Genomic DNA, 17,396 nt, shown 5'->3' on the forward strand with positions numbered 1-17,396 from the left:
TTGCGATAGAACCTGCCAATAAGTCCACAAAAGAACACGAGTTACTGGAGGAATTTGTGGGGAAATGTGTAGAAGGATTAGCGACGCCCGAAAGAAATAAGACCAAATAGCTTCTGAAGAAACAAACCTCCGTCTTCGCTTTAAAAAGTCAAAGCCTTGGTAGAACGACAATTGTAAAGCATCAAATAAAAACTGGCGAAGCGAGGCCAATCAAGCAGGCGCCCAGAAACGCAGTGAAATGAAGGATTTTCAAGTCAATGGAGCTCGCCTGTTGTTTTAGTTAAGAAGAAAGTTAAGAAGAAGAACGACGTAACCATGAAGGACAGCTACCCGCTACCTAGAATTGACGATACCCTGGATACACTAGCTGGATCAAAATGGTTCTCCACATTGGACTTCAAAGTGGTTATTGGCAAAGTGGTTATTATAGAGATTTCAGACAAGGACAAAGAGAAAAATGCCTTTAGCGCGAGTGATGTGGGTTATGGCAGTTTAATGTAATGCAATTTCGACTGTGCAATTTTCTGGCAACATTCGAGCGATTAATGGAACATGTATTGAAAGGACTTCACGGGAAGCCATGCTTGGCATACCTTGATGACACAATTGTCATGGGTAAGACTTTTGATGAACACCTGGAAATCTTGAAGAAGTCCTTAAACGAATATCAGCGTCTGGACTCATACTGAGTGCAAAGAAGTGTGCATTGTTCCAGAAAGAAGTTAAATATTTCGAACATCGCGTAACAGCAGAAGGAATATCAACAGATAAAGATAAGATAATTGCTGTTAGCCGAATGCTGTCGAAGCTTGAAAGAAACTACTGCATAACGCGACTAGAACTCTTGTCAGTTGTTAAATGGCTGCTTATACCGCATATGGAAAAGTGCTGACGGTAAAACGGTGACAAATCTAATTGTGGTACCAACATCTAAAATATACGAAGTAATAAAGGAGTTCCATGACGGTCCCAGTGGTGGTGATCTTGGTGTGACAAAAACCTTAGAAAAGTTAAAACAACGTTTTTATTGGGTTGTCAACAAGCAGTAGCCGATTGGGTAGCCAATTGTCCTCAATGCATAGCAGCTAAGAGTCCAGTAAGAAGAAGTCGTTGACAACTTCAGCAGTACAAATGGGGTGTCCCATTCGAGCGGATAGCAATGGATGTAGTAGGTCCTTTGAAGTTACACTCTGACCAGGGTATAAATTTTGAATCTGCCGTATTCAAGGAAATGTGCGATTTATACGGAATAAGAAAAACCAGAACAACTCCACTGCACCCTCAATCTGATGGCATGGTCGAAAGATTCAATTGCACTCTGGAGGAATATTTAAGAAAGGTGGTCACTGCACACCAGAAGGACTGTGAAATTTCTATTGGCATACAGATCAGCTGTCTCGAACACCTGTAAAAATTGTCGGGACAGAATTCAAGTTGCCTGGTGATTTAGAATTCGGTATTAAGCCTTCAGCAACGAATAATGAAAACACTTCCCAAGAGCAATATGAGCTTAACGAAGTCCATGATAAAAATGATCAGGGACAAAAAAGCCAGATACGAGTGAATTCTGAAGGATTTAACGAAGACCAGCTTGTACTGTTGTATAACCCACAACATAAGAACTGTCTCCCAAACTACAAACCCATTGGGATGGACCATTAGAAATTTAACGACGTGGTGTACAGAATACAGAAAAAAAGTGTTCGAGATCTAAAATGAAGGCCGTACACCTAGAACGATTAGCTGCCTATGGGAAAGATGAATCTGTGCCTACTCGAGACGAACAGGCTTAAGTGGGGGACAGTGTTACGAATTTGCATTAGCGATTCGAATTTAACGGTCTGTAACGACTGCCTGCAACATTTATCATGTTTATAAACATATCCATCTACTTTTCAACAATGTTGATAGCGTGCAGTTATTAGCATTGTTTGTAAGCTGCTAACATTAACATTGAAAGCTCAAGAATTCGAATATTCTACACAATTTTTCATTGAAATTGAGAAATTCAAATTGAAATTTAGAAAATTACAAATGAAATTGGGAAAATTTCAATTAAAATTGAGAAAATTCCAAATGAAATTGGGAAAATTCTAAATAAAATTGAACATTATACATATAAATTATTTTAAATTAAACAAAAAAAAAAACAAAATTAACGATTATATCAGATGTGGAAAGATGTGGTGGTCTGGATAGAGAAACCAATTTCAATTTATTTTGTCGTAGTAAACATGGTTGGTCTCGTGTTGGATGTCAAACAGTTCTTTCGATACCTACTTCCCGTGGCCCCGACATTCACCTAATAGGTGCAATTAGTACCGCAGGCATAGGGTAACATAGAGACGAGATGTAATTGTCAAAAACCTAAGTCTGTTGTCAAAAACCTATCTCTTGCAACAACAAAATACATGCTAGTCAATGTATTTTGTTGTTGTATCAGACATATGATTTGTTGTATTTTTGTTTGACAATTCGGAGTGTCTCGTCTCTATGTATAATTCTCTATGACCGCAGGCATTATTCAAATGGATAGTCGCAGACGTTCGTTCATTGCCGAAAGCGCAAACGAATGGGTCAAAAGTGTTGATAGCAAGAGTTGGGTAATCAGTTATCTGAACTCGTCGTTTACGTGAAATTTTCGACAACTCTCCAGCAACACTTTTACGATTGAGTCCCTATTCACCAATGCTTAACCCTATTGAAATAATTTGGTCCAAAATCAAAAGTATTGTGAAGTCAATGATGAATATACCAACCGTTAATCCTCCTCCTCGAGATTGCAGTAGAGCTATACAACATACAACATCATTCCACCAAAGCGCTTTGGAATTGCAAGATATGCCTGTTGGTCAATTAGACTGTGTGCATATGTTTTTTGTTTAATGTATATTATTTATGTAGAGTAAAACAATTTAAAGTTGAAATTCTCAATTTCAATTGGAATTTTCTCAATTTAAAATGGAAATTCTCAATTTCATTTGGAATTTTCTCAATATCATGTATAATGTTCTCAATTTCAATGAAAAATGGTGTAGTTTTGACATTTAAGAACAAGTAATATATTAAAAACGTGTATTTGTATAAAAACACTAAGTGACTATTTAAACTGTTGTTGTGTGAATTTGAATAAATATTTTTTTATTTGCAATCAAATGGAAATTTTTTTTTTTTTTTTTTTCATCATTTATTTATTGTATCTTCATTATTTAATGAACTAACAATAAGTGGTTCAAATCTTATATCTAATATTATTATTTAATTAGTCCAGCCAGTGCCGGACGAAAAAATTTTGTGTTCATGGTTGTTTTGGTTAAATTGGCATTCTTCCTTCTAGATTAGGTCTGCTGTGTCCCTCCTTCTTAATCGAGTGTGGCCACGGTTATCTAATATGTTGCGGGCCAGCGGGTTTGGGTGAACTTCAAGTTTTTTTAAATATTTTTGTACGTTTTTCGAGATTTCAGTTTTTACAATGGGCACGTTTAGATCTTTGTGTATATTCGCGTTTTTGATATACCAGGGGGCAACTGTGATCATTCTTAGAAACTTGTTTTGGCGTCTTTGGATCTTTTCTACATTTGACGCTGAGGCCGTGCCCCATAACTGTATGCCATAACACCATATCGGTTTTATGATCATGTTATAAAGTAGAAGTTTACAATCTAAACTAAGCGTGGAGTTTCTGCCAATAAGCCAATTAATTTGAATTGATTTCAATTTCATTTGAGTCAACTTTGCATCTATATGACTTTTCCATGTAAGGCGACGATCGAGATGTATTCCGAGGTATTTCACTTCCGATTATTGAATTATTGTTTGGTTATTGATATGAATAGGGGGGCATGATTCTCTACGCAATGTAAAAGTAATGTGTGTACATTTTTGCTCGTTGACTTTAATTTTCCATTGTTTTAACCATTTTTCTAATTCAAATATGTGATTTTGTAAGTAACGAGATGCTTCTTGAGGGTTTTCATGAATGCTTAGAATAGCAGTATCATCAGCAAATGTTGATGTATGAGTACGATTGTTAGTTGGCATATCAGACGAATATATCAAATATAAAAAGGTCCCAGGATACTGCCTTGGGGGACTCCAGCTTCAATGGGTTGTGCAGTACTTAAAAAGTTTCACTCTTTAACCTTAAATGTTCGACCAGTTAAATAGCTTTCCAACAGCTTATGTGTGTTTGCCGGTAAATTTTGACTCAATTTGTATATTAATCCAGCATGCCATACCTTATCAAACGCTTGAGAGATGTCGATGAAGAGTGCAGAACAGTATTTCTTTTCTTCAAACGCTTTTCTCACCATATTTACAAGTCTATGGGTTTGTTCGATAGTACTGTGTTTTCTTCTAAATCCAAATTGATGATTCGGAATACAATTGTTTTCAGTTAACATCGGGTACAACTTGTTCATAAGTATCTTCTCAAATAGCTTTGATATATTAGACAATAGGCTGATGGGTCTGTATGATTCTACTTTTGTGTGATCTTTTCCCGGCTTGGGTATCATGGTAACCAGGGAAACCTTCCATTCTGGAGGATAATATTCAAGTCGTAATATAGCATTAAAAATAAAAAGAATTATTTTTATTGCTATCCGGGGTAGCTCCATAAGCATCTTGTTGCTGATGTTATCCATACCAGGCGCTTTCTTGGGATTTAAATCAGCAATAGCATTTTCGATCTCTCGAATCTCAAAACGTAGGGGTACGGCTGCTGCAAAATAGGGTGCAACAGGTGGCAACTCAATTGCTTCGTTTGATGTGTTCGGTGTAAATACTTTTTTTAAATGATTAACAAACAGATTCCCTTTTTCAGTATCATTTCTTGCCCAACCACCACTTGAATTTCGCAAGGGGGGCTTACATATAACGGGTCTTTTAAGATTTTTTGTTGCTCGCCATAATGAGTAATCCGATTGTGGGGTTGCGTCCAGGCTTTCTAAATATTTTTTCAATGATTCCATTTTTCGAAATTCCAAGAGCTTTTTAAGTCTTTTTATACAATCTTTAAGCTTCGATTTTAGTTGGGGGGATCTGTGCAATTGCCACTCTCTTCGAAATCTTCTTTTTTCATTTAAGAGCCGTTCGACATCTGCAGAATTAATTCTATTATATCTGAATTTTCGGGGTGTTTGGGTAGCATGTTGAGCAGCCATTCTGAGATTTTTATCGAAATTGATAAGAGAGTGATCGATGTTTTCTGGTGTTCTTAGCGGTATATTTTCCGAGCAATGTGTACTGAGGTATTTTTTATATTTGAGCCAATTTATTCTTGTGCCTGCCATCGCTAAATTACCAGTCGGGGATACAATTTCTAGGGGGCTCAATAAAGTAATAATAGTGGGTGAGTGATCTGAAGATAGTTCCAGCGAGGATTCAATTTGAATCATTTCTCTAGGGATATTTTTCATCACGGTAAAATCAATAACATCCGGTATTTTTCGTGGGTCAGTAGGCCAGTAAGTAGATTGGCCGCTCGAAAGCACATGCAAACCCATTTTAGAAATTGAGTCGAACAAAACACGACCTTTAGGGGTAATCAGTCGTGATCCCCAGAATGTGTGCTTAGCATTATAATCGCCAGCAGCCAGGAAACGGGGGCCTAGTGATTTAAAAAATCTATTATATTGACTTTCTGTAATTGAGAATCTTGGGGGTGAGTATATCGATGAAATCACTAAGTTTCGATGAAAATCTTCAAGACAGATTGTAGTAGCTTGAAGATAATCTTCGCAAAAATCACACATTAAGTAGTGTTTATATTAAAATTGCCGAGCCTCCGCATGCTCTACCTCTGGGATCTTTGGTCAAAATACTAATATCGAATAAAACAAACGAATTTAAATAACTTGTTCCTATTGTTCTTAGTAAAATGTGTCCCAAATAGTTTAGATAGCTCTTTCTTTAATCTTACAAAAAAAATTTTTTAAAAATAATTAAAAATTTCTCATAATTTTTTTCCGAAATCAAAAACTTTTTTGATTTTTTTTTTAAAATGGGCCATTTTTTCTTAAAATAAAGCTTAGATATTTTTTTTGAATACCTATTTGGTCGCTTAGTGGGATACGAGTGGGATATCTATCAAAATAAATATTTTGTAACTCAAAACATAAAATTTTTGACTTTTTTTGCAAAATAGAACTTTTTCCCAATATGGTCCCTTTTTTAATTTTTTTTTTTTGGCCAAAAGAAAGCTTAGGTCGTTTCCTTTAAGACCTATTTGGTCGCATAGTGGGATGCGGAAGACATCGATTTCAAAACTTGGTTCACTTGACATGAAATGCCCCATATATCAGTTGTTTTTTTTGGAAATTTTACAATAAAATATTAGTCATCGGATTTCAATTACTTATTATATTCAAAAATAATGCTACTTTAAAAGTCTATGATTTTTCTTTTGAAAAAGTTTCTCGAATACTGATGAAACCGCGATTTTCGTCCTAATCCGAAGCCGAAATTTGGTCAGACTCTAATTCATTTTGTTTTATAGTGACTTAAAAACATCACTTTTAAGAAAAACTTAATTTTTTTTCGATTGGAAATAAAAATGCATTTGTATTTAATATATATAATTATGTATATATTTCTTTTTTTAATATTTACGAGTTATTTACTCAGTCATATATTTATTAATAATGTATATTTCTTTATAATTATTATTACAATAAATAATATTTTTTTGTTTTTGTCTTTTTTTTAATATTTATATATATATATTTATATATTATATACTTTAATATTTTTATTATAAGTAGTATGTAATTTGTTTTTCTGTTTTCTTTTGTTTTTAAATTTTATTTTTGGTAATACAATTTGTGTTGTTCTTGTTCATGTTTTGTTTTAAATTCAATATGTATTTAATAATTTTATTTATATGCATGTATGTAAGTGTGTACGTGTATGTATAGTATTGAATAATTTCTGGTTTGAGTTTTTATTTATTTCTAATATGAACCTTTTTTTTTACTTATGTACGAGTATGTTCTAAATATTTATTATAAGTATGTATGTATATGTTTGCTAATTGTAAAATATCATCATTATTTTATTTTCAAATTTTACAATACATTAGATTTTTTAAATAAAAAAATTGAACAATACAGTGAGAAACAGACATACTGACATACATAAATAGATACAGACATTTACACAATGATATTTAAAGGAAACGGAAATAGAGACAATGAAAATGTCATACAAAAAAATAGAGATTCGGAAATGTTTTTTTTTTGGAAAAAGTCAAGTTAAATCTTTTCAATTGTACTAAAGTACTAAAATAGTTATGGACATGTGTTCACATTGATGAAATAAGTTTTCAAGCTAGATTTTATTTAGAACACATTAAACCATCATGTCTGGCTTTGTTTGCTCTTACAAAAGTCATGTAAGATCAAGTAAATATTTGATCAACGCGAACACCTTCCTTAATTCATATTGAAGGTTATTTGAAATGATAAGGAAATGCATAAGTATGTTTTATTTTATTTGAAATTGAAAATTCTCATTCTTTTTTTTCATGTTTGAATAATTTTATTGTAGTTAAATCTAAATTCTAATAATTATTGACTGACTGTGTTTGTTTCATTATTTATAAATTATTTAGTGTTGTTGTATGTATGTATGTATAAGTATGTAGATAATTAATGTATTGTAGTTTAATTTAATATAAATTATAATATTAAAATATTTGTAAAAATAATATCGAAAAATTGTTTTTGGTAAAATTTTCACTAAATCTATTCCGAGTATTTCGATCTTTAATAATTATTTACGTGTGCAAATCGTTCGTCAACAAAATTGAATGTTGAAATGTAAACGATTTGAAAGAAAAAACAACAGTAAATATCTCACTTGTGATCGAAAACTTTCGCTCAGAACGTTACAACGTTTACAGTTTTGCAACTTAGAAGTTTGTCTTCAACACAATTAATTTGTTTAATAAGTACAATTAATTAATTAATTTGAATTAAGAATTTATCAACTATGTTTTGGTTTATTTGTTTAATTAATTATCGGTTATAATACTTATTTATACTGGTAATTAAAACTAATTTTGTTGTTTTAAGCTTTAAAAGTTTTTTTTGTTTTTTTGCTAATTTTTGGTAAATTTATTTTTAAAATATATGAATGTATATATATATATATATTTATTTATTAAATTGTATTCGTTATTTTATTTATTTATAATTTTTACTTAAATTGTTTCACAAAAATATTCAAATGTCAATTTCTATTAATTGCACATTAATTCGTCTTTATAAAGTACAATTTAGTTTTATAAATATTGAAAATACTAATAATAATAGTTTTGGTTTTATTTATTTATTTTTACTACTATTTTTGTTTTTGTATTTATTTTGTTTGTCTTAAAAATAAATGTATTCAAAGATATTTACTTTTATCATTTTTAGTATTTTTGGTAAATTTTTCTTTTTTACTCTACTTTTGAATTTAAACTTTGTTAATGTAGTTGTTGAGTATTGAACATAAATTTTCATAAAACTTTAGTTTTTTTTAACTTATTCAACTCGTGGTGTAAATAACTGTTCAAATTTTTTTTATTTAATGCAATTAGTTTCAATATTTTTTTTCTTTTATACTTAGATTTCTATAATATTTGTTTTAATTTAATTCCTCTGTAATCAATCAGTATTTAATATCTGCATGTTTGTGTTTAAAATCATTTAATACTCGTAATATATAATTTATTTTTGTATCCTAATTGGAAGTAGTAGTATTTTTTTTCAAATTTTATAATTGTTTCAGTTTTATTTCTAAATTTAATTTTAAAATGTTTTTTTTTGGATTTTCTTTTCGTGATTTTTTTTATTTTGTTTAAATATTTTATACTAAAATAACTTTGGCACTGTTTTTTTGTTTATTGATATTTAATTTAATTGTTTAAACATAAACGTAATAGAAAATTGTAAAAAGAACTCTAATCATAATTTCAATAATAATAAATTTGAAATATTTTAAAATAATTTCAACCGAAGCTAAGCTCTGCACAATTTAAATTTAATATTTTTTTGTAGATTTAAAAATAATTAAATTATTTTTATTTTTATTTATACAAATCATTAAAGATTGAGCAAAATCTTTTAAAAACGACCTATTTTTATTTTTTTTTTTAAATTAAAGCACCAGCTGCAATATGAAAACATATTTAAAGTAAAATGATTAATCCCATCAACATATCGAACCATTACAAGAGTGGGCCCATTATAGGAGCTATGACCAATTGAGATCTAAATAAATATTTACACAGAGCTTCAGAAGTGAGTAAACACCAGTGACTTTATTTTTTTATGATAATGAAAATCTTAGTTTCGGTTTGTTGCAGATTTTACCGAATATTAGTTTCGGTTCTGAAAAAAACAGATTTAGGTCTGATGGTGAACTGAACACTGAACAAAGTTTAGTATAATTACTGGAAATTTTAAGAATTTATGCACATTAAAGTGTTCTTCGGAAGTAGGCCTTATATGAAATGGTTAGAGTTATGTCCAATTATGGATCGATCATTAAAAAAAATCGACGGTATGATTTCTGTATACATACATATATGCAACTTATCAGGATTTAATGTTGTCACAATTTTGTAAACTTCTGTTTCGGGAGGATATTTGAATTGTGGCTAGGAGGAATAATGATCAACAGTTTTATCACAAAGTCACATGATCAGACAGGATAGATCGACTCAGATAGTAATTCTGAGTCGATATTGTCATAATGCAGCCTTTGAGTATTTACGAAAATATTTGTAAAGACAAGTAAAATTTAATTAAAAAATTCAAAGTAAATACTTTGTACACATTTAATATAGAGTCCGACTGAACATTCGCTGGGGGCTAAGGAAAACATAATGTTTCGGCCGGTAAATAATACCGAATGTTCGATTATGGAATTTATAAGTATAAACATGATACAATAATAGAAGGTAGAATCACTAGGGAGAGTTTTCAATATTTAGCCCTATAATGTCAAACTTTGATTTTGATTTTTTTCATATTTTTTTACATTTTCTTTTGTTTGACGTTGCAAGAATTGTATAATTGAGAATTTATTTTCTACTGGGTGTACCTTATATTTTTGTATCATGAGTATAAAGAACTTGTTAATATAAGTACTCAAGTTTTTTTAAAATGTCTTAGAAAACTTAGATAGGAAACCAACACTTTTCTTATGAAAATACTAGTTGAATGGAGTTCACAATATAAATTAAAATAATGACATTATTTCAAAAATTAATAGTAATTGAATATTAGGTTATGTTCGGTAACGGTCGGACATTTCTATTGGATTTAGATAAAATATATTTAACAATTGTTCAAAATATGCAATTGTAAGGATTTCTCTCTTTCATAACAATACGATATTAACACACAGAGAAAACAGATACGTAGCGGAAATATATTGAAAATTTTGAGTGGGGTATGGAATTCCTTTAAAACCTGCAGATCTGGCAAAGCTATTGTATGTTGTGGGATTAAAATGAAACGTAATAAAATGAATAAAAAATTAATACGTACAAATGAATTTATAATTTCCAGTTCGTTGTCATTATTTGCAATATATTTTCAATTCGATTACAAAACATATTTTTGCAAAACGTTTGCTTTCGTAGAAATAAAAAAAAAAATACAAAACAAAAAAAAGAAAAAATATGCCAAGAACTGTGCGTTTAGTTTTTGTTATTTCTTTGTAAATATTATTGCTAAAATCCTTTTCACCATGAATTGGATTTGTTTTTCTATTTTCAATTTTCGTTTGATTCAATCATTCATTCATTCATTTCACATCACTTCTAGTTACATAATTAAAATAATCAATCTGTTAGCCAATTCAATTTTAAAATACTTCATATCTATTGTGTACATTACTAAAATTCCATAATGGCAGCTCTCATTCAGGTGTGGAGAGGTTATTGGAAGGGGACGAGAAAGGAGGAGGGTGGGGGATGATGATTTTTGTTTTTTTGGTTTAATTTCTTAATTAATCTCACTCTACCGCGTACTCAATTGTACTGATGTCGAGGACATCTCTACACGTTGGCATTGGCGGCGTTCGACTATAATCGCCGTTGACATAGACTAATCAACTGTGGGTCATACATTCATGGCGTAATACACGGAACCCTGCGCTGCCGACTGCATATTATTTTGTGTTTGAGGTTGCGGTTGCTGCTGTTGTTGTTGACAATTTATCTGCTGCTGTTGTTGTTGCTGCTGCTGCTGTTGTTGTTGAGCCATCTGAGCACCTTGTTGTAGCTGGTGTTGTTGTTGCTGCTGTTGCTGCATTGCCATTTGTTGGCCAGTGGTTGGTGATACCATGCCACTACTTGAGCAATCGCTGTGTGAGACAGCTGCTGCCCCTTCGGGCACTCCTCGTTCACTGAAACCCGCCATACTTGCCTCTTGGGCAAACTGGTAGCGTTGTGTCATGATACGTTGGTGCTGATGATGGTGTGTCTGAGCAGCAGCGGCTGTCGCATACTGTGCGGCATGTCCACGTCCCGCTACAACATGCAGTTGCATGCCGGGTAAAGCATAACCAATCGGAACACGTATAGTTTGTTGTGTTACCTAAATTATTCGAAAAACAAATACTTTTCAGATTAGAGCGATTTAAAAGGAAACAAACTGGAAAAGACAACAAGAACATGGACCGACCGAACTCTCATTGGGGGGAGTTTCAAATCGGCGTCTGTTTCCAAACGACAACAATATACAATTAACTTTACAACCAATCACCACAAATACAAATACGAGTACAAACATTAAATTTAGAAAAATTGAAATCTCGGTCTTACTTGTGTCATTTCGCCTACCTGTTGGTATTCCAAAATATTCTGACGCTGTATGTGAGCCACTTTGGGATCCATGTTGGTGGCGGCGAATTGTGAGTAAGTTTCGGCATTGTAGGGAATCAGTACCATGGTCTGATGATAATTGCGTAGTGGAGGTGGGGATTCGGGTCGACGGGTTGGGCTTCGGGCATAGTGACCGTAATGTGGCTGGGGTTCAATGGTTGTGGCCATTGCCTGACAGTTCTGGGCATAGAGCATAGCTTCTTCGGGACCGTGCTGCTGATGTATCATTGTATGGCGGAACATTGCACCAGCCGGTAGAGTTTGATAGTAGGTCTGTTGCATTGCGGCTGCTGAACTTTCGACGGGAAGACGTTGTTGCTCACCAGCTCCGCCAGTTTCGCTGTAGAAACTCCAAGTGCGTTGCTCAGTTTGCTGCTGTGCAATGGCAGCATTGGCTGGCATTTGCATGGCCGCTGGAGGAGCAACGGCATTGCACATTTGCTGTTGTTGCGGCAGCTGTTGCTGTGACGTGGCCACAACTGGGTGGGGAACATTTTGTGGAGACGGCTGTTGTTGAGACAACTGCTTGGTCATGGCACTAGCACTAGATTGTTTGGGCAAGGTATAGCTCTTCATGGGTTGTGGCAGAGGCTGGGAATGTGCCACACTAGGCATCTGTTGCGAAAGTTGGTCCTGCATTTGTTGCAAAATTTCATTGGTCGAACTGAATTTCGGTTTAATGCCCCGCACAGAGGGACGCTTATTAAAGCCGTAGTCATTGCCCTCGTCATCGTCCGAGTTGACTTCTTTGTTGTTCTCTTTGACATTAGCTGGTTCGTTGCCATAACGTTTCTTGATTTTTTCCGTACGATTGGCTTCTTGCTGGGCAAAAGCGGCCAGTTCATCTTGTTGCTCTTGTCCCGGTGTGCCAGCGATAACATCTGGAGCTACTTTTCGTACCTCATCACCCGTACTTTGTGAGATTCCTGTAGAATTTTGTTCACCAGCCATCATAGCGGCTAAATTGTATTCAGCCGCATGGGCATTCTGTGCAGCCTGGTTGTGATGAGCAGCAGCCAATGTGTAATATGAAGACAAGTCATCCTTATTACCAGCCACACATGCAGTCAGAGGCGCCAAGGTGGAAAGGAATTGACGTTTTGGTTCCGTTTGTCGGGGAGGAGTACGATGAATTTGTGTATGCACAACAGGCACCTGAACACCCATACCTAAATCAGGAGCAGCAGGACAACGACATTCCTAGAATTAAACAAAATACAAAATAAATAAATTCTAATCTTTCCATCTTTCTTGTATGTGTGAAGTAATACCTGAGGTATTATAACGATAGGATTCTCTTCCATTTCCATAATTTTCTCCTGATTCTTCTTTTCACGATTGAAAATCTCCGTTATTTTCTTATAAGCCGATGAACCGCTCGATGAACTTGAGACCGAAGAGTTGGGCGAGAAACTCTTGTCACTATTGTTGCCATTAGCAGTGAATTTCTGTGGATTTTCTTCACCAGCCGGGCTATCGCGATGCGATAGTTCGGCATTGTCTTCAATTTTGTTATTATCGTCATCACCATTTTCTAGTGCCGACTCATCGTTATCCTCATCAATGCCACATGTAAGTTGTTTGATACGATCTTCCAATGATATATCCGATTTAACGGCCTTTTTCCTAGAAAATAAGTATGAAAATGTAATGAGTTTTAATGAGATACTATCTTTTTAACTGTTTGTGAATGAACGTTTGTTTTAAGAATAGGCTAACAATACCATCCAAATAGAATTAAAATGTTATTTAGTTCATATTCAATTGGTTTTTATTTTTAATCATTTTCAAAATTAATTGAAAAATTGCCAAAAAAAAAACAAGTAAAAACAAGTGGTCGGTCAAGCCCGATTTTTCTTATAATTTATTTTCGGAAGAGTGCATTATATTTGAGCTATGACTAATCATGGACCGATCGCCATGAACTTAGGTCATGTTATTTATATCTATATGAAAGTTATTTGTGTTGAATTGTATGTGTATACCAAAATTTTTAAGAGATTTTTGCTCGTTAAAGCGATTTTCGGAAGCGGGCCTTATATGGGAGCTATGAGTAATTATGGACCAATCATCATGAACTACATTATAGTTATTTTTGTTGAATTTTATGTGTATACCAAACATTTTCAGAGATTTATGGTCGTTTAAGTGATTTTCGGAAGCGGGTCAATATGGGATCATCACAAAATTTGGTGACATAATTTCTGTATACATATATAAAAATTATTTAGAGTGAAATTTGTATAGATACATATATGAATTAAACATTTATTACGAATAAAGTCCAATTTCGGGAGGACATTTGTATGGGGGCTAGGTACCAAATTTTATCGAAAGGTTTACATGGACAGCCAGAAGGTCGGACGGACATCGTTTAATCGACTCAGAAAGAGATTATAAAGCAGTGGTGCCGTTTGGTTACATTTGTTACATTTTTCGTAACATTTAAACCCTCTACGTAGCATGTGTAATCTTTTTGTTTGGACCTTATTTTCGTAACTTTTCAGACATGCGTCTAAATAAAGTACAATATGAACAAGTAAGAAAGTATGGTCGGTCAAGCCCGACCATATAATACCCTACACTATGTAAAAGAGCAAAAACTTTTTTCTTTTAAAATTTCAATAATTTATATTTTTTACTGATTTTCGGAAGTGGGCCTTATATGGGAGCTATAACCAATTATGGACCGATCACCATGAAATTAGGTCGTGTGATTTATGTCTATATTAAAGTTAACTATGTTGAATTTTGTGTGTATACCAACATTTTTAAGCGATTTATGCTCGTTAAAGTGATTTTCGGAAATGGGTCTATATGGGAGCTATGACTAATTATGGAACGATCGTAACAAAATTTGGTGACATGAATTCTGTATATATAAAGCTTATTTGAAGCGGAATTTGTGGAGATACGTATATAAATTAAACATTTATGACCGATAAAGTCCAATTTCGGAAGGACATTTGTATGGGGGCTATGTGAAATAGTTGACCGATTTCAGCCAGTTTCAATAGGATTGGTCCTTGGGCCGAAAAAATAATATGTACAAGTTTGATCGACTCAGAAAGTAATTCTAAGTCGATTGGTATACTTAAGGTTATACTTAAGGTTTTTTACCACCATAGTGGTGTAGGGTATAAAAACTAGTCAACATTTTTATTAGTACTTTAAATTCATGCCACGGATGTTTCTAAAACAATAGTGTGATTTATTTGTAATTTATTACCAACTAGGTTTATATCATTTTGAGACAGACTCTGGAAATGCGAAAGATCATTGTAATGTACTCTTGAGCTGTCTAATATCCAATTTTGAGCATTTGAATTATTTCGCCAGATACAACAATTGTAACTCTGTTTTTAGAAACTTGAAGAAGTCTGCGGAAAATATCGTATGTAATTAATCAGGCCTGTCACAGAATTCCATTCCGATCGAAAGTGGAGTTAATTCTTCAGAAAAAGTAAAACGAAAATAATGTGATTGTAATTATTTGGTTTTCTAAAATTTTTAATCAATTTCTGTACCAAAACCTTCACATTTGTTTTAATATGAAAAACGCTGTCAAACTAAAATCAAAAATATAGAATTATGAAATATTTTTGGAATTAATAAATTACACGCATCAAATTGAGGTATGATGAGAAATATCGCGGCATATTTTTGTTGAAACTCCAAAATGTTATATAAATTTCAAAATACCAACATTTCTTTGAATTAGACAACCATACAATTTTAAGATAGTTTTCATTTAAAGCAAGTGTAGGCGGAACTCTAGAGCAACACAATTTAAAGGAATATTTTCGCTGAAAATCCCTACTGTCTCGGAGAATTGATTGTTTAAACATCGGCATAACAAAACTATATTTGGAGTTCCTTTCATACACTCTAGCACTTTCAAACGATTTATAATAAAATTTACTATATTTCTTGCCATAACCTCGAATATGAAAAATTACCATAAGTTTTACTCGATATCGAATGAGGTAATTCGGAAAAAATTATTATTGTTAGTTATATTTTATTAAACCTATAAATATATACCCCCATATTCATAAAAAAAATTTAAATTTAAACAATGTTTTAAAGCAAAATTTCCATACAAAATTTGATTTTAAAACGTTGTTTAAATTTAAAAATTGTTTATGAATAAAGGCTGAATTAGTCTTTACGTTCTGTTATGTTCCGAATCAGCTGTTTCTCTTTTGTACATGTTCCGTACGAACCAGTTGAAAACAAAAATTGTGTAATTGTAAGTGACATCGGCTTTTCAAATAAAGAAAAATCTAAAATTGAATATAAATTTGGAAACAACGAGACGTCTTCTTTTTATTTTGGGAATGCCTAGTTACCTGGCATAAATAGTGTGTTTTAAAGAGGAATTATGTATTAAAAGAAAAGAAAAATTATATATTTTGTCACAGAATAACTAAGTAAAACCCAGAACGGAACGGAAAGTAAAGACTAATGAGGCCTATAGTATTTATTCGGGAAAATTTGTAAATGTAACATTTTATGAAAAATGAAACTTTTAATGAGAAAAGTTGTAACTTTTTCCAAGCTACCTCTGGCAACACTGTTCTAAAGGTAGGTTCACACATGGCAAATATTTGACGAAAAAGACGTATATTTTAATTCGTTTATTTATTTATTTCAAAAACTCCTTTTACTTACGACTATTCAAAACAAAAATATTTGTTTTATTTTATTTGACAGTCTCCGACTAGCATTCAACGAGTACACTCCTATATTTTCTGTGAATTGTTTAAGCGCATCGCGATCAGTGCATTTCTTTTAAATAATAAAAACAAAAATCAATTGTTATTTCTTTTATCTTAACAAGTGCTTAATTATAAAGTTAAATTCTTTGTTTTCATCGTGTTAAGTATTCATAATGGCCCCTGGGCCCCCCCTCTTAGGGGATAACCGGTTTGCTTTGCTAGCCGACCGCAGTCCCCAAAGCAAACGAAAAAAGAGAAATAGAGGAGAGTCTCCTATTGACTTTCCCTCTCTTCCCCCACTAGCCCCAAAAACCTACAATCCAAAATACATAGTTGTTGCTGCATTAGATGACAAAAAACCTTTATCTGATTACTCCTGTTTCGCTATTCATAGAGCACTACACCTTATAAGTAAAGAGATTGTGTCCATCACTCAATTAAGAGATGGCAATTTACTCTTGTTAGTCAAAGATAAATTAACAGCTAATAAGTTTCTTTCAGCTAAAGAATTGTTTGGTATATGTCCTATTGTTTGTAAACTACACGAACAACTAAATTTTACCAAAGGAACCATTTTTGCACCATTTCTCTCGAAAATCCCTTCAAAAGAAATCATAGAGGAACTGAATTCTCAGGGTATAGTCGATATTTACAAATACGAAAAATTGGTAGAGGGAAAAAAAATTCCTTCAGGAGTAATTCTTTTAACATTTGACTTATACCATCTCCCAGAATCAATTAACATATCATGGTACAAAGTAAAAGTGCGGGAATACATTCCAAATCCAATGAGA

The 17,396-nt window shown here is 32.8% G+C and overlaps 1 protein-coding gene across 1 annotated transcript in view; it reads right to left on the reverse strand.

Annotated features, from left to right (window-relative positions):
* Positions 1–10,991: 10,991 nt before the first annotated feature.
* The window catches only part of LOC135958533 (uncharacterized), a 67,671-nt gene continuing 61,266 nt past the window's right edge, over positions 10,992–17,396 (reverse strand). Inside the window, exons 7-9 of the mRNA XM_065509434.1 lie at positions 13,153–13,507; positions 11,822–13,081; positions 10,992–11,594 (exon numbers count right to left, since the gene is read on the reverse strand). Of these exons, the coding sequence (XP_065365506.1) occupies positions 11,118–11,594; positions 11,822–13,081; positions 13,153–13,507 (2,092 nt within the window). The 3' untranslated portion in view covers positions 10,992–11,117. The remainder of the gene's footprint in view (positions 11,595–11,821; positions 13,082–13,152; positions 13,508–17,396) is intronic.

This window comes from Calliphora vicina, chromosome 4 (assembly GCF_958450345.1).
Source record: "Calliphora vicina chromosome 4, idCalVici1.1, whole genome shotgun sequence".
NCBI classification, from domain to species: domain Eukaryota; kingdom Metazoa; phylum Arthropoda; class Insecta; order Diptera; family Calliphoridae; genus Calliphora; species Calliphora vicina.